Here is an 18,064-nt window from a genome sequence, read left to right as displayed (position 1 = left end):
TGTTAGAAGACTGCTGTGGGTCACTAGTGATAAATTGTCCATCAAGAAGTGACATAAATGACATCATCCAGGAAATATATGACTGGAAAAGGGGGTGGCTCAGTTGGGAAGCAAGCTGAAGGGATGACAGATGGGTGCTACAGCCTGAGTGCTACCCAGATACACAAGGACTATCAATATCTAGGTGAGTGCCTCCAGTAGGTTGGGTGCATCTTTGGTGTAAGATTTGTGGGAGGAGATGGAGAAAAATCATCAGATGAGACTTCAGGGATAAGTTATGATCTCTACCATTGGAAGGATTATCTATACCAGAGGTGTCAAACTCAGGTCTCAGGGGACAGCAAGCAGCCAGCAAAACTCCATTGCTGTCTGAACCAGATTGTAATGTAATCGGGAAATGTTTAACAAAATAAAAAATATATAGTACAATATAGGTAATGTTCATTTGTGATTTTCTAAGTCAATAAGGAAGGGATCTATTTCTAATTTAGTTAGATATCACTGATCTACACTGTCAAGATTAAATACCCACCAGAGTACTAAAGAGGTAAATGGAGTTCAGTGGAGATAATTACATCTTGGCAGAAAATCTTGTAGAACCAGAGGGATATCATTCTGAAAATCAACCATCATTAATGAGGACTATATATGCAAGAGGTACAAGTTTGGGGAAGACTATAAACTGAATTAGGGCATCTTCTGTTCTGAAACAAAACAAAACAAAACAAAGCCCCAAAGTAACCAAATTCAAGATAAAAGCTGATTTTGTTGTGATTTTCCTTTTTTTTTTTTCCTTTTTCTTTTTTTATCACAACCAGAAATGGAGTCAATCAACCTCTGGGGCAGGAAGGCAACAGCTGATGCTAGTTGGCTTAAGTAGGGCATCCGTCCCTGCCTGCAAGGCTGCAGATAGCAGCAGGGTGAGCTGGGCGTTTGGGCTTGGTGTGGGGTTAGCCTTTTAGACTGTGGTCACTGAGCTGTGTGTGTGTTTTGGAAGGAGGAGAATAAGAGGGAGATGGGCCCTCTTAATAAGAGAGAGTCTGCTTACCTGTGTGACTTTGCCTTTATGTCTCTACCTGAATTCTTGTTACCTAAAGAAATGTTCTTATTCTTTCAAAAGAAACCATTTCCTAACAAGAATCTCCTAATTGGTGGGCTCATCCTACATTTTCTTTCTGTCTGACGAAATTGTTATGTTTAACTGTATTGTTGGTACGTCTCTTCTTCAAAAATGAAGATGAAGAATACATCTCTTCGAATGGCATTATTGCTAAAGGTCAGAATAATACAATAGCAGTGACTCCTCTTGCCACCTTCCCCTACCTCAACACAAACACACACCTTGGGGAAACGTTTTATACTGTGAGCTATTCCACAGACTGTATGAAGTCTCAGACCTAGGATATATGGAAGGGCTAAGCAGTGATGACTCTGTCATTAGATTAGTGACAGCTTCATCTTTAATACCTTTTGATCCATTTTCTGCTGTCTCAAATGCTTTTGTAAAGATGGGACGCTGGCAGTCACTGGTTGTGGGAACTTTACATTAAAAATGCAGTGTCTTACTCTTTATAGATCATTCTTTCCTGAATTCCAGTTTATTAATGGTTTCTGTTAGATGGGCTCCTAGTTCATTAAGACTTCACTCTGCAAGGCCTCAGCCGGTTTATACATCCATAAGAAAGTAATCAGAGGCAGAAAGAATGAGGTGAAATCAGATGGTTTTGCACTTTACTAGAAGTTTAGATAAAAGGTTTGAATGGCAAGTCTTCATTTTATGCTTGGCTGATGTCCTGGATTTCATGATCTTCAGAAACTCATCATTCTGCAAGATGAAATCATCCCTGAAACTCATATCTATCTCCTCATGTGATTTTCCATCTTGACTTCAGGATTTTACCATGTCCCATTTCAGGTACCCCTCTCCACCTCCCTTTTTCATTTTCTTTGATGTGTTGTCTTCTCCCATTAGATTTTCAGCTTCTTGAGGGCAGAGCCTGCCATACGCTTTTCTTTGTACCACTATCACTTAGCACAGTGCCTGACACACAGTAGGTGCATAATATTTATTGACTCCTACTCTGACTCTAACTCTGACAAGGATGAAGAAAATAACTAGAAAAGAGAGAGTTTAAAATTATTTATGAGAATGTTGTTGAGAAATCACATTTTAAACAATCTGTCAGTTTCCATTATTGGTGTCATTTTGGTCCATAGTTATCACAGATATCTGAATATATGTTAAAAGAAATTTCCAAGAACCTCCAGAAAGATGCAACTTTGAGATCCTGAAAAGCAAGCTTTCATGGGCTTGGAAAACGCTTTACCATCAGGTTAAATCTGTCTGCTTTTGTTGGGTCAGATGAGGTGTGAATTGTGAGCTGAGATGGTAAAGGAATGTGTGGGAGAACATCCATAAATGAGTAGTAGCTCAAGTGACATGAAAATTAACTTGTATAATCATTGAAGGGGGTTAAGCAGAGATTGGGTATGAGAAAGGATCAAATTGTTATGAAATTCTTACCCCATCCAATCAGGAGATATATCAGGAAATGTCGGTTTGAAGAAAATATAACCATAAGGAGTGTGTGGAGGTAAAGCCCTTCCACTAGGAGCCAATAGAAATTTGCCATGATACAGTACTGGAAAAACACCAAGCTCAACTTGCAGCTGACCTGAAATAATACAAACAAAAAGGCCTGTTGAAAAGAAGAGGGAAAATGTGGTAACACTTGGCTAAAAATAGCTTATGGCAGACAGAGATACCCTAGTACACATTATGTCCCTCTGTTTGAGGAGGGAACAAGGGACAAATTGGTGTGCTGTCTAGGGAAGGGAAGTGATTAATATAAAGTATTCCGGGTGTTTATGTAAATGTGAAAAAGAATGTATGTTATGTTAAAGTAAGCCCCCATGTGTGTATCTGACACCCTGTGAGACTATTTATTTGGGCTTATTAAACTCACTGTTAAGATAAACATGTTTTAAAAGATAAATGTAAATAACTATCTCTAAGAATAGTAAACTCATAACTTTAAAGTCAACTGCTGGAAGGTTTAACTAAACAGTTAGGGTTTTTTTTTTTCCAGCACATCCCTCTAACTTCTCTTTGTCTTGGGATCTCTTGTTCCTTGATCCATGACTTCTTTTTTCTTTTTGGAGGGCTTCCTTATTCTTTGCTCTTTCCTGACCTATACTATCCATATAACTCCTCTAGTATCAGATAAGAGCACTGTGGAATAAAAAGGGGTTATTCTTTCCCATATGGGGAAAGACAGATTTCATTTATCTAGGTGAATGGGTCCTTAAAGAGGTCTGTAAAGAAACCACAGGCAATGATATGCACAGAGGAAATTGTTGAATGGGAATTCTCTTAGTATGTGCAGAATCAGAGAGGTGTGGAAACTTTCTGGGACATTTATAAATATTAATTGATGTTTGGGCCGGTCTAATGAAAAATTAGAACTCAATGATGTTAATAATTCTGTAGTTCTGGCCAATTGTTCCTTTTCATTGGATACGGGATGTGTATATGGAAAAGAAAAGGGGTTCATATCCAATGAGCTAACTTTGCTTCATTTCATCTCTGATGAAAGGCTTTGGGGTGCTGAGGCTGAAACTCCTAGCAAAAAAGAGATTTCTGACTTACTACCTGGTGGTGTCCATTGTCAAATATGGCCAATGTTTTGTTTTATCTATTTTAACTACATTTCTTTGTTAAGTGAGGAATCACTGGCAAGTGACAATCATTAATAAAATATTTATTTGTTAAATGTAGTTTCTGGCTTTTCCATGGATTTTAATTATCATTGTTAATTGTAAACTCTTGGATAATAAGGATTATAGTTTTAATGTTAGGAACTTCTGACAGGAGATAAGAAGACTTTAAAAACCTAGAAAAATTAGGGAGGAAAATTTTATTGCTTCCAAGATATTTTCTAATTTTGTGAAAAAGATGCTTTTGAATCTTTTTATTCCTTTTACTTTATTCTAAATATGCCAAATGAGATACTTTGAATTGAACTTATGAACATGCTACCTGCAGTGCATGATTGATACATTCTTCTCAAATTCAACAAAATGCCTTTAGAGCTGTAAAAGGTACTTTAAAGTATTAAGTACATTTCAATTCTCCCCCAAATGTCCATGTATTGGCCCCCAAGGAATTCCCTCCACACTATAATCACCCACAATCTACTTCCACGTTTCTAGGAAATTTTACATTTTTGTTTAGATCAGAAAAAAAAAACAACAAACAAAAACTTGCCATGAAGCAGGGAGTCAAAGCCCAGCAGCACAGACACAATAGTGGAAGAGATCTAAAGTCGTGGCTTGCCAACAAGAGTCTAATCCCTGGTTTCATCCTGTTTTCCCAAGATTCTTCTCTGACTACTCTATTGTTTTTTACTGTGCTGTTGAGTATGCCTCTCACAACACTGCATTGGTGTACTTGCTAAGCATCAGAACCACAGAGTGGTAGTAACCTTAGCCACAGACCCTAATCCACAAAATGGAAAAAAAATTCTCTCCATTTCTATCTCCCAACTTTGGCTGGGAGATCCTTTCAAGAACTGGCCTTGGCTAGGTATTTTACCATTTAAATGCCCTGGTCTTATTCAAGACCCTACAGTATATTTCATTCCATGTAGAAGAAGGTCTAGAATCTCCCTTGGTTGGTTCGAATGTATGTGACAGGTTTGGAACTTGAGAAAGTTCTCATAAATGACATACTTTATAGCCTTCTGGCCCATGATGAAGATAAACTATTCATTGGTCTGTCACGGAAGCCTATTCTTCTCATGGATTTCTATCCTGAACATTCCTTCTTAGTCAAACTTACCCTATAGTGGCTGACATGATTGGTCCAACTCCAGGATACTGCAGGACATGGTGGCTCCTTTTTTTGGGGGGGGGGGCAATGAGGGTTAAGTGACTTGCCTAGGGTCACACAGCTAGTAAGTGTCAAGTGTCTGAGGCCACATTTGAACTCAGGTCCTCCTGAATCCAGGGCCATTGCTTTATGTGCTGCGCCACCTAGCTTCCCCTCAATGGCTCTTTTCTTAAGCCTTCAATGGATCATTTCTAGCATTAACCAAGGAATTTATGGATTGTCTAAAAGATACTACCAATTCAGCTCCTCTCAGGGTCATCCTGAGAGGCTACTAGTGTGACTGTTCACACCTCTTGTTCAGTCAGAACCACTAGCTGAAGGTAACATACTTAGCACTGAAGAGTATCTTAGGTTTCTGCTGTTTGGAAACTCAGGCCAACAACTAAATTTAGTTGTGTTGCCTTTGTCAGTTCATCTGTCAGCTAGTAAATGTTTAACAGGAGTCTGGAAGTTTTCAATGTTAAAAGAGGAACATTTTCATACTCTTGGCTACCTACTTTGCCCTGTCAACATCTTGAGAATAAGTCCTACACCACCTATTTTGAGAGACCTGCCTCATAAATTCTGTTCTACAGAATCATATTGATGAAACCTGGTTGGAAACATAAACCCTTAAGTGATTTTTCCTTTTTTCTTTCTTTCTCAGAATGTACCTTTTGGCCCAAATTTCTGATTTTCCACTTTCTGAGGAAAACCCGACAGCAACAACAAAAACCTGAAAAGAGACCCAACTATATCTTTCTTTCTCCTTTTTTTAAAAAAAATGTTCTCCCCCTCTCATTTTTGTGACTCTTCTTTTTATCCCTTCATTCCATCTTTGTTTTTATCTTTTGGTGAATAGAAGGGATAGGAACAGTGGCAAAGACATGGTCAGAGAGGAGGCATAACTTAAGGATTCTGGTTACTCACCTACTTCTTTCCACTTTACTCTAATTAAGTTGCAATTGAAGGAATGGATTGTCAAAGTGAAAGAACATGGTCATCTACCATGCTCATCTCCTCTCCCCACCTCCTCTCTAAGGATTCCTTTTAGCCATTAGATTCTCCCATGTCTATCATCCATGAATATTTACCAAGGTTGCCCCATAGACTGGCTACTTATAAATATACTCAAGTGATTCCAATATATGAGTTCTACTCTTTGGTCCCATTCACAGAATGACCTCTTAGGTTTTTATTGATTGACCTGGCACTTCCTCAGAAAACTGCCCACCATGGTTTAAGGGAGCATGGAGGAAATGAGGAGGATAAAGCAAAATCCTGCATCTCATACCATGAAATTGTTATGAATGGAGATTTTCAGTGTTAAGAGAATGGTCTTATCATTTCCCCCACCCTTTCTGTCAATTCTCAGATCTTATTTAGTGTAAGGTGGAGGAGTCAACTAACCAGAAAATAAGAGCAATATTTATCTCCACCTTAAAATATTACTTTTTCCTGGAGACAGTGGCCAAATAAAGTGTCCCGTTTTCCATTGTTGGATCACAGGACGGTATCATTCTTTAAATCAATTTGCATACACCTTAAGACAAATCATTCTTGACAACATACCTCCCTGAGGGAAAAGCATGAAGAAATATAGTAGCTTTTTTCATAGTGCTAGATGGATATTTGTCCCATCCACTGCTATCAAGGGCTGCTATTATATTAGAAAAATAAAATGTAATAAGGCAAATTCCAGGCTAAGGCAGTCTTTCAAACCATTCATCTGGGAGCAGTTGTGCCAGCTGCCCAGTCCACTCCAGTGGAATGTGGATTGGAGATTCTGCCATTCCCTGTTGCTTATGAACCAAACAGAAGCTCCAAGGTTCACAATATCCCAGCAGCAGCAAACCTAAACAGACAAACCTCCCATTTTCAGAAGAATCAACTGTGATCCAGAGGTCTTGACCATACTGTAAAATGCTTATCAAACAAATCACCCCACAATGATACCTCAAGCTCTATTCGAGCCAAGGGGAAAACAGCACTGAGAATGGAAAATACATCCATTTTGGAGAAAGCATTTTTCCCCTTTCACTGTGGTTATCAGGATCAAAGGATTTAGTGCAGGGATCACCTAAGAAGTAGATTCCTGCATTTTAGCTTAATAAAACCACTTGAATGCTTCATATGCCATTATAGCTGGAGCTTGCTTTTTTCTTTATTTAAAATTTAATTTAATTTTTTGTAATTAATAAACATTTTTTTTAAATCTCCAATTGCCTCTCCCATGGGAGCTTGCATTATGGTGTGAGCTATTCTTATTTGCTAAATGATACTAATTCTGGTTTCTAGCAAGAGATCATCCCTCCACCCCCTCCCACGGAGACAAGATTCAGGAAAATGGAAATTGTTTTCTTTGTTACAGGATTCCTCATTGGAATCTGTTACTGATCCCTTTCCCAATATGTCATACCTCCATCAGGTGCTGCCCACTGATTATTAATAATAATGAAAATGTCTACCATTCATATAGAACTTTAAGGTCTGACAGCATGCTTTATATAATCTCACTAGATCCTCCTTATGATATGGAATTAGGTCTTATTACCACCCCCATTTTACTAATGAGAAAACTGAGGCTGAGAGAGGTTCAATAACTCACCCAGGGTCACAGCTAATGAATATCTAGGGCAGGACTTGCGCTCAGGTTTTCCTGACTTCAAATCTAGCACCCCTTCTACTATGCCACCTTGTATCAGGGGCCAGTTTCACTGGGATTGGCCCTGGCCACACCTGAATCATAGAAAAGTCTAGAAATAAGGGCAGGAAATTGATGTTACTGCCATTTGGTCATATTCCTTCTCATAGCCAAGTCCTTAGACTCCCCAGCCCCCAAACACTTGCCTTGACCATTGGACACCCTTAGTTGTGATCTTGTCCTGTGTCTTTTTTGTCTGCTATTTTTTGTCTACTGTGGTAATGACCCCTGATATGGCCTATCTTTCCAAATTTCCAAGCTTGCCTTGCTGACTGCTCGTCCTCTCGGTCATTGGCTTATGGAAAATTCTTTGGCTCCTTATGCTGGCCAGTGGTGCTCAACCTACTGTATCCTGGCACCATGATATTCTGCAATGATGAGAAGTCAAAACGGAGAGTAAGGACCTATTTTCATAACGGTGCTGGTAATGTAAAAGAAAACAGTGCTGAAAGACACAGCAGCTCTCATCAGTGCAGTGACGGAATCTTGAGTTCAGAGCGTTGGCTATAGAACATGCCTTCCTCTTCTCATCAGAGGGGTGGTGGACAATTGGTACAGAATGAGACATACTTCTTCAGTCTTGGCCAATGATTTGAGTTACTTAACCATAATTCTTTCTTATAAGGGAGTGTTCTAGGGTGGGGAGAGTCGTTGTCATTGGAAAGTGACAGTGATGTAAAGGGAAGCTTTCAGAAAAAACTGTATTTTTTTTTTTAAGGGAAAGAAAGAAATCAGTTTGGTACATGATTTGTTCTGCCCCCTTTTGGTGAACGCTGTGGTTTATCAGTTCTAATGTCCATAGAATTTAGGTATCAGTTGTGTGATTGCTAAGACCAGTCACAGAGGGGAAATCCTTACCCATGAAGATGTCTGATCCTGACATTGGACGGTGCTAGAGTTAGAATAAAGAATGTCATCCTTGACTAAAACGGAGATAGCTCTCAAGATGAAAGAGAAGAAAAGGTTCAAATGGATGTAATTCCTCGTACAGTGCAGTTTCCTAGAAGAGAGAAAAATTTAAATACCATGGTTTAAGCATCCTCAAGGACCAGGCATTTTAATAATTTGTCTATATGGTTTAATTTTGTCTCTTAAGTTAAACCAATTGGAAGCCAACACCTCTTAGTTTCTCCATGTGCCTGGCATCAGTTCCACAAAGCCAATTAGGGAGTTGGACTTTTAATTCATCTTTTTTTTTTTTTAAAGGATTTGAAATCCTCAGTTCTGTGGTGCAGTGTCTAGAGTGCTGAATCTGGAGTGAGAAAGACTTAAATTCATATCTGGCCTCAGACACTTATTAGCTGTGTCTCTCAACAACAACAACAACAACACTGATGAAGGTAATAGCTGCTGCTGCTAATAATAATAATAATAACAACTAACCTTTATGTAGCACTTACTATTTGCTAGGCACTGTGCCTAGTGGTTTACAATTATCTCATTTGATGTGTACAACAACACGTGGAGGTAAATGCTATTATTATTTCCATTTTACAGGTGAGAAAAGTGAGATAAACAAAAGTTGTCACTTACCCAGAGTTATACAGTTTGTAAGTGTCTAAAGTTCTTCCTGCTTCCAGGTCTAGTGTTCTAATCACTGCATCACCTAGCTGCCTCATAAGTCTTTTAATCTCTGTTTCCTTCAGTATCCTTATTTATAAAATGGGGATAATAGCATCTTCCTCCCAGGGCTGTTGTTATGATTCAAGTATGGCAGTATTTGTAAAGTGCTTTGCAATCTTAAAATGTGATTTAAATACTGGTTATTGTTATTACTGTTATCTACCATGCCCCCCCTTTCCTTTTCTCTCTCTCTCCTTCTCTCTCTCTCTCTCTCTCTCTCTCTCTCTCTCTCTCTCTCTCTCTCTCCCCGTGGGGCAATGAAGATTAAGTTACTTGCCCAAGATCACACAGCTAGTGTCAAGTGTCTAAGGTCGGATTTGAACTCAGGTTCTCCATAATCCAGGGCCAGTACTTTATCCACTGTGCTACCTACCTGCCCCCAACCTCACCTGTCTCTTAGCAAATTTTACACCAGTTGACTGGAATTGAGTGCCTAGACTTGTATTTTTTGTTCTTGTCCTTTTTGGAGGCAGAAGACATTTTGGGGGGCCCATGCATTTCTCCTTGAGATTGTTTCATTCTCTTTATTTCTCCTGACATGAAAACATTTTCCAATGGCAGGCAAACTTTTCCCTGGCTAATTAATGTCTGGCTTCCAAGGCATGGCTTAGATTTTTTTAATGGCTTAAACTTTTATTATATAACAGTAGTTTTCAGTTAGTTATATTTTCCTTCATCATCACACACACTAACCTAAAAATCTCTGAAATCCAAACCACTGGCAAACATTTTTTTATTATCAACAAAAGAAATAGTGCTCTTGGTCATAATAGTGTCCCTGGGGCTTAGGCAAAATAACTCACCCTGGAAATGAGCCCTGGAACTACAACTGAATTGATAGGCGAAAGAACTTTTCCATCCAGTTGATATGAAATATATTTAGTATAATCTTGCCCCAGTTTCATTCTGACTCTGGTTATAATATTATACTACTTAATCGTCTCATGTAAATCTCATGGTTTGGCTTTCTTCCCCCTAGTACTTACGGGTGGAGGATTTGGGCCTTTCTTGTGCTCATTGTTCCTACCTCTTAGCTTTGGAGAGAGTGCTGAGCACCACAGTAGAAAATACAATAGAATGGTTGGAAGAGACCTTAGAGATCAGCTTAGAGATCCCTTCCTTTTAGAAGCTAAGTAACCAAAGTTCAGAAATATTCATTCATTTCTCAAAGTCATAGAGCAGACACAAGCCTCAACCAGCATGAGGTAGTGTAGCAGTTCTCAAAGAGGGTTCCGCAGACCTCTGGGACTCCCTGATTTCTTTTACGGGGGTCTATAGGCTCAAGACTATTTTCATAATAATAATAATAAGACATTATTTGCCTATTAAAATATTCCCTGTTCCAATGACATATCCATGTAAGGTTAATTTTTTTTCCATATATTTCCAACAAAACAACATAATGCAACAGATTGCAGTATTCTCATATCTGCTTCTGCATTCAGTCTCCAGGTCCAACTTGCCTTATCTTTAAAATGGGGGATTTGGACTTCTAAGGTCTCTTAGAACTTCCAGACAGTGAAGAGATTTGTAAAAATATATAAAATAATACCATTCTTCTCATGAATGCTTTTCATTATGGAAAATATTGTTTTGGGGGGTAAAATATGTTATTTATATTAACCCATAATGAGTTTGTTAGAATGAATTAATAAAGAAATATTTAAAATTTTTATTTCTAGTAAGGTAAATATTGGTACCTATAACACACATAAACTAAAGCTTTTTTTTGGGGGGGGTCCTCAAAAAATTTTAAGAGTATAAAGGGTACTGAGACCAAAACGTTAGATAACCATTGATTTAGCAGAAAGAATACCATATGGGGTATTGGAAAAATCCAGCCCTAGCTCTTACTTCTTGTGTGCATCTGGCAAGGCATTTAATCTCCCCAGGTCTAATTTACTGTATCTTTAAAATGAGAGGGTTGGAGCAAATGGCTTCTAAGGTTCCTTATAACCCTATTACTACACAACCCCGGTCTCTCAATTCTCAGACTAATTCTCTATCCAGCACACCAAGTAGTTTCCAACCAATCTTTTTTTTTTTTTTCATGGATTGCTATACTTCATTGATCTTCACTGAATGCAGCAAGAACTCATTTATCTGACATTATTGGTGAATGAATTGCCTCACTGAGGTGGGTTTTTCAGATCACTGAATCTTAACCATTGAATTGCTGGATTTTTTAATACTGATTTTTACGTTGATATTTTTTAAATGGTTCAAGAAGTGTTCATGCCTACCAGTTTCCACACAGGCTTAGTAAATAGCATACTGACCATATGCTTGGAGTTATTATTCTGCATATCAATGACATTAACTCAGAGGTTCTAAGGTCTGTTTGTTCCTACACTCCAGGGTGATCCTAGTTGTCTATGCCCTTAGAGAGCACTTCTCTCTCTCTCTCTCTCTCTCTGATGCTATTAGAGTGTAGTAGTACTCATTAGTCCTATTGCCAATTCTGCTCTTCATCTTTTCTGCCTGTTGTCCTTTTCTTCCATCATATTTTCTTTTTTCACCATTTCCCCCAATATTTCTTGACTTTTCCTGCACTGGAGTACACATCCTTGTCTGGAAAGTCAATGGTAGAATCCCTTTCCTTCTGGATAGCAACATATGCAATCACAACTCAACATGGCTAATCATTCAGTTTGGAGAATATTATTTCTGTTATTTGTTACTCAGAGCTCTTTTTTTTTTCTTCTGAGTCTGATACTAACTTGGGTAGGACAAGTTGACCTCAAGGCTGAACTCTGGATAAATGAGTCTTTATTGTACAATGTTAGAATAAAAGGAAGGCAATGTAATTCAGCCTTGTGGAGGAAATAGAACAACTGCAGACATGGTGCCACAAAAGGCCACTGGTATTCCCACCTGGGTTCAGATGATGACTGATGGGCTGACATATTGATGGTGAAAGTAGCAACTGAATGACTGTTGACCTCATGAGATTGCAGTGTGATTAAGGATGAAGAGAGGAAAGGGAGGGGTCAGGTAGGACTCATTGCAATGAGTTTCCATGGCTATAGTGGCTTATAGGTCCCTGGAGATTTTTCTTCCTGTGAGTGTCTTAGGTATGCTGAGTCTGATTATTGATGGTGAGGCATACATACATCAAGAGGCAGCTAGGTGGTTTGGTGGCTAGACCTCTGGGCTGCGAGTCAAGACCTGAGTTCAAGTCCAGCCTCAGACAACTACTAGCTGTGTGACCTTGGGCAAGTCACTTAACCTGTTTGCCTCAGTTTTCTCACCTGTAAAACAGGGATATTAATAGTACCTACCTCACTGGGTTATTGTGAGGATCAATTGAGATAATAATTGTAAAGAGCTTAGCACAACATCCAGCACATTTTTGCTATATAAATGCTTATTTCCTTCCCTCCCATTGTCACAGACAGAATCTAGTACAAAACCCAAATAGAAGATTGCCCTTTAGAATCTAGATGGTAAGGTCTGCAGCTGTTCCTATCTGTGCTTTTCGAATAGAGTCCTTGAACATGATACATCCTCCTGAATGAGACTTACAACCAATCAAAGGAATTCAGCTTAAGTAAAAGCTAGATGACATTTATATAACACTTTAAGGTTTGCAAAGTGCTTTAAAAATACTATTTCAGGGGGCAGCTAGGTGGTGCAGTGGGTAAAGTACCGGCCCTAAATTCAGGAGGACCTGAGTTCAAATTCGGCCTCAGATACTTGACACTATCTGTATGACCTTGGGCGAGTCACTTAACCCTCATTGCCCTACCCCCCCCCAATACTATTTCATTCTCACAACAATCCTGGGAGATAGGTGCTATCTTTATCCCCATTTTAGAGATGAGGAAATGGAGGCAGATAGAGGTTAAGCGTGTGACTCAGGGCCACACGACTAGTAAGTGTCTGAGGTTGGATTTTAACTCAGGTCTTTCCACTGCACCAGGCTGATGTAAAATGAGTGGGTAAGTCTAGATAGACTCTGAAGTGACTTCTACCTCTAAATCTGTTATGCCAAGAGCCCAAGACTATACATCTGTAATTCATTCTGCCATGTGGTACAGCCATTTCAAACTTCACATTCTCAGTCTATGAAATGGAGACGATGAGATTTGTCCCTTCCTCAGTGCACAGGGATATTGGGCACATTAACTGGCTGATGCCTGCAAATGTTGCTCCTTGAACAGAAATGGCGAGTAAATGAAGCATGTTATAGGTATGATCTAGACTTCCATGATTTCCCTGATCCTCATGTCACTCTTGGAAGTTTGGACAGAGTAGTTTACATGTGACTGATGGGGGAAAAAAGAGGAGAAGTAAAGTGGATCTATGGCTTGAGATTCAGGGAGCCAGTGGGAGAGTCCAGAATGCTACTCGTTCTGTTAATCATCAGTAATGCAAGTTACTGTACTGTTGGTTAAACTTCAACAAGCACAGAATTTTCCTTTTATAAACTGAATGCTTCAGGCGGGTGACTATGACCTGCATTTGGAGAGAGTCGTGTCTGATATCAAGTGAAGCAATTTTGTATTCACTTAGTGCATCAATGAACAAGCTTGCAGAAACTCCTAAATTGCTGTCAGGTCAGCTAGTTAAGTAGGTCACTGAGCTCAAACTTGAGGGAAGTCGATTAATGCCAGGAATTTGGATTCTCTGATGATTCATTCTCATTCTCTCTCTCTCTCTCTCTCTCTCTCTCTCTCTCTCTCTCTCGCTATTTTAGATCCTCTTATTCACCTCTACTTCTCCAAATTTTCCAGTATATATCTTTGGTCCCAACTCAGAGACACAGTCACAAGAAGGGAAGTAGCTTGAGAATATTTCTCAAAAGGTGTCTGAGGTCAACTACTTGATAAAGCTGGAATCCCTGAAATATCAAAAATTGTATTGAATTGTACTTTAATCCCTCTGCTTCTATTGTGGGAAGATAGTCCACTGGTCATATGGCTGGTTTTATTTGATTTGTTTGTCAGTGCTGGAAAAATATTCTACTAAAAGCCAAATTATTAGTATACTTCATTGGAATTCATTGCTAATGCGACCTAGATTTGGATTCAGTATACAGATGGACCAGTTAACTTGTAGAACTTCTGTTTCATGATAGTAGAATATGTCACTGATCTTGATTAGGAACAGGAAAGTACCATTGAAAGAGCAATTAATTTGGATTCAGAGAATACAGATTTGAATTGGGAGATTCATTTCATGTCCCTGAGACTCAACTTTAAAATGAATTTCTTCAGTTTCTTCATCTGTAAAATGAGATTTCACTGGAAGACCTCTGAAGTCCTTTCTAACATTAAATTTAAGAATTTAGGATCTTGAAAATCTGTGCTACTTGCCACAAGGATGGCCTATTAAGAAAACATGGATGGCTTAGCCCAAATCATTTTCTACTCCTGGAAAAACAGATCAAGGCATATGCCCAAAGAGATTGGAAGCTTGTTAATAGTAAGGTCCATATCACCCTTTTGGTGTTCCTCAATGGGCAGCTCTGTCTGTCTGTCTGTCTGTCTCCTCCCTTCATTTGCCCCCATCCTTTCTCTTTCTATATCTCTACTCTCTTTCTCCCTCTCATCTTCTTTCTCTGTCTCTTCCTTTCTCTCTCTCCCTCTTTCTCCCTTTCTCCCTCCCTCTACCTCTCTTTTCCCCTCCCTCTTCTCTCTTTCTCCCCTTGTATTCATCTTTTTCCTCCTCTCTCCTTTCTCTGTCTCTATCCCCCTCCTTTCTCTCCTTTCCTACCTTTCTCATTCCCTCCCTCCTTCTTTCCACTTTTCATCCCCCATTTTATGATTTCATCAATGCAGAAAACGCTACCTAATGAAGATAGGCAACTCATCTTTAACACATAGCATTAGACCATTTCTTGATATTAGATTCTCAACAGATAGTTCTTGAATGTCCTATCGAAGGTGGGGGAGTAGCATCATCATTGATAATGACACTAATTCACAATCATATTGCACTTCAAGGTTTGCAAAGTGCTTTTCTTACAACAACTTCTGAAGTAAGCAGTATAAATATAATTAACTTCATTTTACAGATGAGGGAACTAAGGCTTAGAGGTGCTTGTCTAAGGTTACAAGCCTAGTAAGTGTCTGAGCTGAGATTAAGATGCAGATTTCTGACACTCCAAATCATTGTTCTTTCTGTTTTCTTTGAAAAAAGACAGCATGTTAAAATGAGAGGGGAAAGTTAGCAATGTATTTCAGTCAGCACTGAGGTATACGAAGAACCATCTGCTCGGAATTTTATGGGGATGCTTTGCAGTCTTAGATGACGTGCACTATTCTCCCCAGGGAAAGAGGCATTGGACATGGGAATGGTTGTTTCTTAGTCTCTTTTTATATTCACAGATAAAACCGAGGAAGTTTTAAAACCGAGAAGTCACCACCCCTGGCTTCCCCCACCTGTTTGCATCCTTTTCTTACCTGAATACACAAAGGATTATACTTCCAGCTGTTAGAGCAATCAGAGAGACACTGTATCCCAGGGTATAAATTGCCTTCACCAGGACATAGAAAGTGAGCTAAGAAGAGAAAATTAAAAAAAATAAGTTCTTAGTAATACACATTGAAAAATAAGAATCATGGTGTGGATCTTTTTCTGAGCTGGCAAACATGGATCTAGGACCACAGAACTATCAACACTGCTGCAGCAGAGTGAGGGGGTTGTTTTTCAGTCATTCAGTCATGTCCCCATACGGGGTTTCCTTGGTGAAGATGCTGGAGTAGCTTGCCATTTCCTTTTCTAGTGGATTAAGACAAACAGAGGCTAAGTGATTTGCCCAGGGTCACACACTAGTGACTGTCTGAGACCATATTTGAACTCACGTCTTCCTGACTCCAGGCCCAGTACTCTATTCTCTGTGCCACCTAATTTCCTCCAGAGTGAGGAGGGGGTTATGTTTAATTAGCACATGGCTGCCTTGAAAGAATTGGCATGGTACAGTAGAAAGAAGATTGGATTTGGCATCAGAGCACCAACATGAGTCTTGGGGGCTTGCTGTTTACCTGTCGATAAATACAAAGTATATGCAAAATAATTTCAAGAGACTACGGACTATAACAACTATGAAGAACCAGAATAGTTTCATACGCTGTTTGAATTAGGAAACTCGTTTCACCTCCCCCGAGACTCATCTGTGAAATGAATTCCCTTAGTTTCTTCATCTGCAAAATGAGATTGCACTAGATGATCCCTGAGGTTCTTTTCAGATTTAAATCATGAGTTTTAGATCTTGAAAAGGTGTGCTTCTTGTTACAAAGATGGCCTATTGAGAAAACGAGGATGCTTTAACCACAGGTTCAAATCCCAGCTCTTCAACTTACTAGCTGTGTGACCTTGGGCAAGTCACTTTGACACTAACTTGTCCCCTCTCTTTCAAATGAGTGTGGATTCTGGAGACCATTTAGGCCAGCCTCCCTCATGTCAGAAATGAGGAAACAGAGACCCAGAGAAGTTAGATGATTTGTCCATAAGTCAAAGGTCTCACAGGAAGAGTCAGAACTAGGATTTAAACCCCCAAAAGTTCGTTGACTCCAGACCTGGTTCTGTTTCCCACCAATTCACAAATGCCTTTTTTTTTTTTTTTGGCGGGGCAATGGGGGTTAAGTGACTTGCCCAGGGTCACACAGCTAGTAAGTATCAAGTGTCTGAGGCCGGATTTGAACTCAGGTACTCCTGAATCCAGGGCCGGTGCTTTATCCACTGCGCCACCTAGCCGCCCCACAAATGCCTTTCTTTAGCCCTAGAGACTTGTTTCTATTATCTAATTGTGTACCCCGTAGCTCTTATCTGTGTCACACTGTGAGGCAGCTAAGTGGTGTTGTGGACAGAGTTCTGGGCATGGAGACAGGAAGACCTGAGCAAAAACCTTAGATACTTACTAGCTGTGTGACCCTGGGCAAGTCATTTAACCTTGTTTGCCTCAGTTTCTTTATCTGTAAAATGAGATGGAGAAGGAAATGGCAAACCATTCCAGTATCTTTGCCAGAAAACCCCCCAAAATGGGTCAGGAAGCATCAGACATGACTGAAAAAGGACTGAACAGCAACAGCAGTGTCACACTGTAGGGTATCCTGTCATTGCTATTATTCTTATTTCCCATATTTCTTTTTTATCTAAGCTGACCAAGCTTGTCATCCTTTGTTTCCCTATCTTTGCAGGTGCCATTTCTTCCATTTGGGATACTTACTGCTATTACAGCTAACCTTAAAATTCACCTCTTTTACTAAATCTTCAATCACTGATTCCACTTAATTGTATTAATTTTTGTGACTTTGTTCCTCCCTCATTACATTAATGCTTGATATAAAGTAACTATATTATTATTATTAATTATTACTTGTTGAGATGTGGCTCTGTTTCCCATATGTATTCAGCACTTTGGTGTTGGTTTTCTGTTTTCCCTGCTAGATAGATAGTATTTACAGGGTAGAGAACACACCTTCTGTTTCCCCTTTTATTACTAGAGCCAGGTGCATACACAGTTGCGCAGTACACACAGTAGGTGCTAAGAATACTTGTGTTCATAAGTTGATTTGACACCATTGCCTACTCAGAATGAATGTGAAGGAAGCAGTTCTATCTCAATAAATTTCAAAACCAAAGTGAGAAAGGGACTGACTCAAGAAAATTTTGAACATGCTGCTATTGAGAACTCAGAGTGGTATTTTTAAAACACATGAGCAACAGCAAAATCCCTAACTGTATCATAGCAAAGAAGACAAACCTGAAGGGGAAGCTGTTCACAGGTGTGTGTGTGTGTGTGTGTGTGTATCTTAAGTTATGTGGTTTGCACTTAGGAAAGAGAATGGAATAACTGCTGAGTCTAATAGGCTGGATGGGTTGGGAATCTCAGCTGGGTTTTCTTTGATCTTATTATTTTA

At 39.3% G+C, this 18,064-nt stretch overlaps 1 protein-coding gene across 2 annotated transcripts in view; it reads right to left on the bottom strand.

The window, feature by feature from the left end:
* VIPR2 (vasoactive intestinal peptide receptor 2) overlaps positions 1-18,064 on the bottom strand; it is a 144,966-nt gene that overhangs the window by 20,115 nt on the left and 106,787 nt on the right. For both annotated transcript variants that reach the window (XM_043969076.1, XM_043969075.1), the window contains 3 exons: positions 15,605-15,702; positions 8,433-8,574; positions 2,525-2,675 (listed from right to left, as the gene is read on the bottom strand). In XM_043969076.1, the coding sequence (XP_043825011.1) occupies positions 2,525-2,675; positions 8,433-8,574; positions 15,605-15,702 (391 nt within the window). The remainder of the gene's footprint in view (positions 1-2,524; positions 2,676-8,432; positions 8,575-15,604; positions 15,703-18,064) is intronic.

This window comes from Dromiciops gliroides, chromosome 5 (assembly GCF_019393635.1).
Source record: "Dromiciops gliroides isolate mDroGli1 chromosome 5, mDroGli1.pri, whole genome shotgun sequence".
In the NCBI taxonomy this organism is placed as follows: domain Eukaryota; kingdom Metazoa; phylum Chordata; class Mammalia; order Microbiotheria; family Microbiotheriidae; genus Dromiciops; species Dromiciops gliroides.
The sequence above is the reverse complement of the archived record's forward strand: the minus strand, read 5'-3'. Positions and strand labels throughout refer to the sequence as shown.